General features: G+C 51.0%; 1 protein-coding gene across 6 annotated transcripts in view; it reads left to right on the forward strand.

Annotated features, from left to right (window-relative positions):
- The window catches only part of LOC134341139 (dual specificity tyrosine-phosphorylation-regulated kinase 1A-like), a 105165-nt gene extending 102076 nt beyond the window's left edge, over positions 1–3089 (forward strand). For 5 of the 6 annotated variants that reach the window (XM_063038920.1, XM_063038919.1, XM_063038915.1 and 2 more), the window contains one exon: positions 1510–3089. In XM_063038920.1, coding sequence (XP_062894990.1) covers positions 1510–2031 — 522 coding nt within the window. In that variant the 3' untranslated portion in view covers positions 2032–3089. The remainder of the gene's footprint in view (positions 1–1509) is intronic. The other variant, XM_063038921.1, reaches the window with a different exon arrangement.
- The last annotated feature ends 2911 nt before the right edge of the window (positions 3090–6000 follow it).

Raw genomic sequence — 6000 nt, forward strand, 5'->3', positions numbered from 1 at the left:
TATTCCCTTGTCACCGTGCGTCTTTCTTCCTGCAGCCCATCACTATAAAAACCAGATTCCCACAGGAAAGGAAGACTGGCCTCTTCGTCACCCAGTTTGCTCTCCTCCCCAGAGATTGGTTGGATCCAGGATGTGGAGGGTTGGTGGTTGGGTGGGGGAATCTCTTGTTGCTCCTCCAGAACTGTCCTGGAGGAGGAGAGTGCGAGGGAGGGAGGTTAGGTACCAAGCATTGGTGCTCCCATTGAGTTGGCCATTTTCCCTCCCTTGTGGGGGTAGTGTTCCAGGGTGGACAGCACTTGTGTGGGAGGGAACGATTAGGGACCAGGAAGAGGCACGGGCCAGTCATGATAGTGTGCAGAACCGTCAAAAGTGTGTCCGTCTTCCCCCACCCCCTTCATTGAGGCAGCGTGTAACAGGCTGGAGAGTGGTGCACCAGCTCATTTTTCCCCGACCTCCCCCCACATGTCTCACCCTCAAAGAGGGATTGGGAAGCCAGTTGCTTCTCCTGCTGCTTGTCAGAGGTTCCACACTCGATGGGGAAATGAGGGTGGGTAGTATCTCTCTCTGGTTAGGGTTTCCCAACTGATGAGTCACACTTCAGCCAAACCAGTCTGTGCTGACCATCCAAGCTCATCCCATTTGCCTGTGTTTTGTCCACATCCTTATGAAAGTGAAGCTTCAGCTGTACAATTCAGCCATGATCTCGTGATCTCCGAACTCTTGCACTCAGTGCCTGATTGATGAAGGCCAGCAGGCCAACCACCATCTTCACCATCCTGTCCGCCATGATGCTACTCTCAGGGAACTGAGTGCAGCCACACCCTACCTCCCCATCATCTTACCAGCACAAGGAGGAGCAATATCATTCGGCCATTTGCCCATCAGGTCTGCTCATGGCTGATTTAACGTCCCTCTCAACCCCATTCTCCTGCCTTCTCCCTCATATCTTAATGCTTTCATTTTTGGGGTCATGCTTGTGAACTTCTTCTGCACCCTCTCCAAAGCCAGCACACCCTTTCTTAGATGATGGCCCCAAACTGCTCTCGGTCCTCCGGTGCAGTCTGACCAATGCCTTATAGAGCTTCAGCTCTACATGCTTCCCTCAAATGAGTGCTAACGTTGCCCCTTTGGGTACTCTGTACTCCAAGGAGCTTCCAGGGTGCTGCTGGAGGCTGCAGGGGGTGGGGGAAAGAGGTGGAAGAGAAGCCATTTCCTCTGGGGAGGAGATGGAGAGGGAAAGGAGACTCCCTATTCCTTCTCCTCTAACGAGGAAACCTGTAAGTTTGGAATGGGTGCTCTAAGATTAGTTAGATGGATATTCTGAGTCATATGGATTTTGGGTTATTTTTGACTGCGGAAATAAAATGGGTCAAGAGATAGGTGGGCTGTGATTACGTTAGAAGGGGCGGGAGGGGTTGCTGTGTGTGGTGGGGGGGTGATGTTGGGTGTGAGGACATACCTTCCCATGCTCCTCACTGACACCGACACTCTCCTGTCTTGTTTCCCCAGGCTCCTGCTCCGGCAACCCAGCAGCAGCATCCACCCTCGCTACGCCTGTGGAACATCGGAGACGGCCCTGAGCCTACCAGTGGCCTGTACCCTCCACCCCCTCCTCCTCCTCCTCCTCCTCCTCTCCCTCTGCCTCTTCCTCTCCCTCTGCCACTGGCTCACCCACCTCCCCTCCATCCCACTGGCCATCGACAGCCTCCTCCCCCCCACCAACACCACCACCACCTGCAGCTCTACCGGCACCTTCGGCCTCAGCACCAGCGTCCCTTGCAGACCCTGCCCTCTTCGCCACCCTCTGAGCCACTGTCTCCCTCCTCCTCCCATGGCTTCCTTCACCTCTCTGCTCAGGGTCCTGAGACGTCCCGCCTGGATCCCTCTTGGCCCCGGGCCGCTCACCCTGTCTTCTACTCCTCTCGCGCCACATCACCCGGGGGCATCAGGCCGCCCCGAGACGGACCCCAGCCACAGGCCACGCCCCTGGTGGGCTTCCGTGCCCCCCGCGGTTCAGCAGCAACCTCCTGATGCTGACTCCTGTGAGAGAGAGAGAGGGGTGTATGTCAAAATGAGAATTAAAAAAAGCCATAACACTGAACAAGAGCTATGGGGTGGGTGGGTGGGGCCAGGGTCAGTGTGAGAGGGGAAAGGGGTGGGGAATCTCACGGCAACTTCAAACCCGAGCTGGACTGCCAATGTATATTTTCCCCTCAACCCCTTATTTATTTAAAAGTTTGTACTGGAGCTCAAAAGGGTTTTGTTTATTGCTGAGCAAATGGAAAAAGGAGCTTCTCCTGCCTGCTTCCCCAAGATGGGCTTTGCACTCTTGTTTCCTCTGCTTCCCTCCTCCTCTTTCCGCTTTCTCTCCCTCTGCTCCACCACCCCCTTCCCTATAATCTCACTAATTCCACAACTTCAATCTGAAGGCACCGGGACACTAAACATCAATTTCTGGAAAGCCCCTGCGCCCCAGCTCCTCCCCGTTCTCCAGCCTCATTTTTGTCCCCTCCTGCACTGGTTGACGAGGGATTTCAGCTGGGTCATTCAGGGCACTCACTCTGTATCACTCGCATTTTTCTCTCTCCCTATCTCTATCTCACATTCTTTACTTCAACCTCTCTCTGCCACCACCACCCCCCCCCCACCCCAGTACCTTCCCTTGAATTATCCCAACCCACTCCCAGCACCACACTGACTTCATTGCAACACTCTTCTGGATGGAAATGCCAGGCTCTTGATCTGAGCCCAACCGAGACTCAACCCCCCCCCCCCCCAGACCATCCTCCCCTCTGCATGCAGGTCACGTGCTGCCTGCCCGGAGAGGTGGTGCTGGGGGGATTGCTGGAGAAATCACAGACGTATTGAACCCCACACATCTCCTGCTCCTGCTCTTTGCTTATGACAGATGTATCTCCTGGGAATCGGTGCAGGAGGGTGAAGAAGCAGTGATCGGGAGCATGAGACAACCAGCCGTTGTGGTCTCTCTTTTTTTAATTTATTGTACCAAAGACGGCCAAGAGGTATCATGGGGGGAAGATCTCTAATGACTGAAAACAGTAAAGGGGGGAGGGTGGGACAATGGGTAACTGTACAGGATTTTAGATTTGTCTTTTAAATTTCTTTTTTCCTAACACTTTGTTTTAAAAATATATATATATATATATGTGTGTGTGTGTGTGTGTGGATATATATATATATATATAAAAAAAGGAAAATTACTAGCAGGATTGTGAATTGTTGAGTGCCATTTGCCATGCGATGGGTTTGCTCACAAGCAGAATGACGCAGGGAGGTTACCACATTGGAGCTGAAAGTGGGTTGTTTTTGGGTGACAACCACTTTAGATATTCAGTACATCCCTCTCCACCCCTAGTTGTTCATTTTGTGGGGGGGGGGCGGTTCCTTGGATATCTAAACTGTCCTGTTCCCACTGGTACTGTACCCCGGTGTTATACAGTGACAGGGGTCAAGGTTCTCAATCTGAACAACCACTATGGTGTACAGTCTATGAGAAAAACGTACGAGTTTCATTTTTTGCAAGGGACAAAACCAGTCGGGATAACTCTGCCACCGTGTAATACTGGGGTACAGTACCGGTAGGGATGGGTCTGTCACTGTATAACACTGGGGTACAGTACTGGTGGGGATGGGTCTGTCACTATAACACTGGGGTACAGTACTGGTGGGGATGGGTCTGTCACTGTAGAACACGGGTACAGTACCGGTGGGGATGGGTCTTTCAGGGTACAACACCGAGGTACAGTACCGGTTGGGATGGGTCTGTCACTGCACAATGGGGTACGGTACAGATGGGGACTGGTCTCTCACTGTATAACGCTGGGGTACAGTACCGGTGGGGGCTGGTCCATCACTGTATAACACTGGGCTACAGTACTGGTGGGGACGGGTCTCTCACTGTATAATAGTGGGGTACAGTACTGGTGGGGACAGGTCTGTCACTGTATAACACCGGGGTACAGTACCAGTGGGGACAGGTCTGTCACTGTATAACATTGGGGTGCAGTACTGGTGGGGATGGGTCTCTCACTGTATAACACAGGTACAGTACTGGTGGGGATGGGTCTGTCACTGTACAATGGGGTACGGTACAGATGGGGATGGGTCTCTCACTGTATAACACGGGTACAGTACCAGTGCGGACGGGTCTGTCACTGTATAACACAGGTACAGTACCGGTGGGGATGGGTCTGTCAGGGTACAACACCAAGGTACAGTACTGGTGGGGATGGGTCTGTCACTGCACAATGGGGTACGGGACAGATGGGGACGGGTCTCTCACTGTATAACACTGGGGTACCGTACCAGTGCGGATGGGTCTGTCACTGTATAACATAGGTACAGTACCGGTGGGGATGGGTCTGTCAGGGTACAACACCGAGGTACAGTACTGGGGATGGGTCTGTCACTGCACAATGGGGTATGGTACAGATGGGGATGGGTCTGTCACTGTATAACATAGGTACAGTACTGGTGGGGATGGGTCTGTCAGGGTACAACACCGAGGTACAGTACTGGGGATGGGTCTGTCACTGCACAATGGGGTATGGTACAGATGGGGATGGGTCTGTCACTGTATAACACTGGGGTACAGTACCGGCGGGGATGGGTCTGTCACTGTAACACTGTGCTAGAGTACCAGCAGGGACAGGTCTGTCACTGTGTAACAGTGGGGCAGTGTCATCTATCACTGTATAACACCAGGGTACTGTACTGGTGGGGATGGGTCTGTCACTGTGTAACAGTGGGGCAGTGTCATCTATCACTGTATAACACCAGGGTACTGTACTGGTGGGGATGGGTCTGTCACTGTGTAACAGTGGGGCAGTGTCATCTATCACTGTATAACACCAGGGTACTGTACTGGTGGGGATGGGTCTGTCACTGTGTAACAGTGGGGCAGTGTCATCTATCACTGTATAACACCGAGGTACAGTACTGGTGGGGATGGGTCTGTCACTGCACAATGGGGTACGGTACAGATGGAGATGGGTCTGTCACTGTATAACACTGTGATACAGTACTGGTGACATGGGTTTGTCACTGTAACAGTGTGGTATGGTATCGGCGGGGATGGGTGTGTCAGAGTTGAGAAGATAATGGATAGAAACACAGAAGGCTGGAACCACTTGTCAGATCGGGCAGTTCTCTGGAGAGAGAATCGTCCACCATTCGTCCTGATTTATTATTGTCACCTGTACCGTGAAAAATTTTTCTTGTATACTGTTCATAGATAAGGTGTATCGAGGTAGAACGAGGTAAAACAATAACAATGCAGAATAAAGTGTAACAGCTACAGAGAAAGTATAGTGCTGGTGGGCAATAAGGTGCAAGATTATAATGAGGTAGATTCCATCAAGAACTATTTAACAGCAGGGCACTATCTGCTCTTGACAGGTGGTGCAGTCTTCTGCCTGATCGGAGAAGAGAGAATATCCGAGGGGCTTTGGCCTTTGGTTATGCTGGATATTTTACCAAGGTAGCATGAAGTGTAGACAGAGTCCATAGAGGGGAGGCTGGTTCCTGTGATATTCTGAGCTGCGTCCAGAACTCTCTGAAGTTTCTTGTAGTCACCCTTCTGGATGGGCAGAACAGTTGCCATACCAAGCCATAAGGCATCTTGTTTGGATGTTTTCTGTGGTGCATTGATAAAAATTGGTAAGGACAGACGGACCTGCCAAATTTCTTTAGCCTCCTAAGTGAGGAGAAGCATTGGTCAGTTTTCTTAGCCATGGCATCTACAGTGCTGCTAGAAAGTTTCTGTATAAATATGACCGACAATGTGATCAGATCTTGACATAAGTCCTAAAACTGGATAAAGAGAACCCAATTAAATAAGTAACACAAAAACATTATACTTGTTCATTTATTTATTGAGAAAAACGATCCAATATTACATGTATTTGTTGGAAAAGGTATGTGAACCTTTGCTTTCAGTAACTGGTGTGACCCCCTTGTACAGCAATAACTTCAGCCAAA

The sequence above is a fragment of the Mobula hypostoma genome (assembly GCF_963921235.1).
Source record: "Mobula hypostoma chromosome 8 unlocalized genomic scaffold, sMobHyp1.1 SUPER_8_unloc_1, whole genome shotgun sequence".
Classification (NCBI taxonomy): domain Eukaryota; kingdom Metazoa; phylum Chordata; class Chondrichthyes; order Myliobatiformes; family Myliobatidae; genus Mobula; species Mobula hypostoma.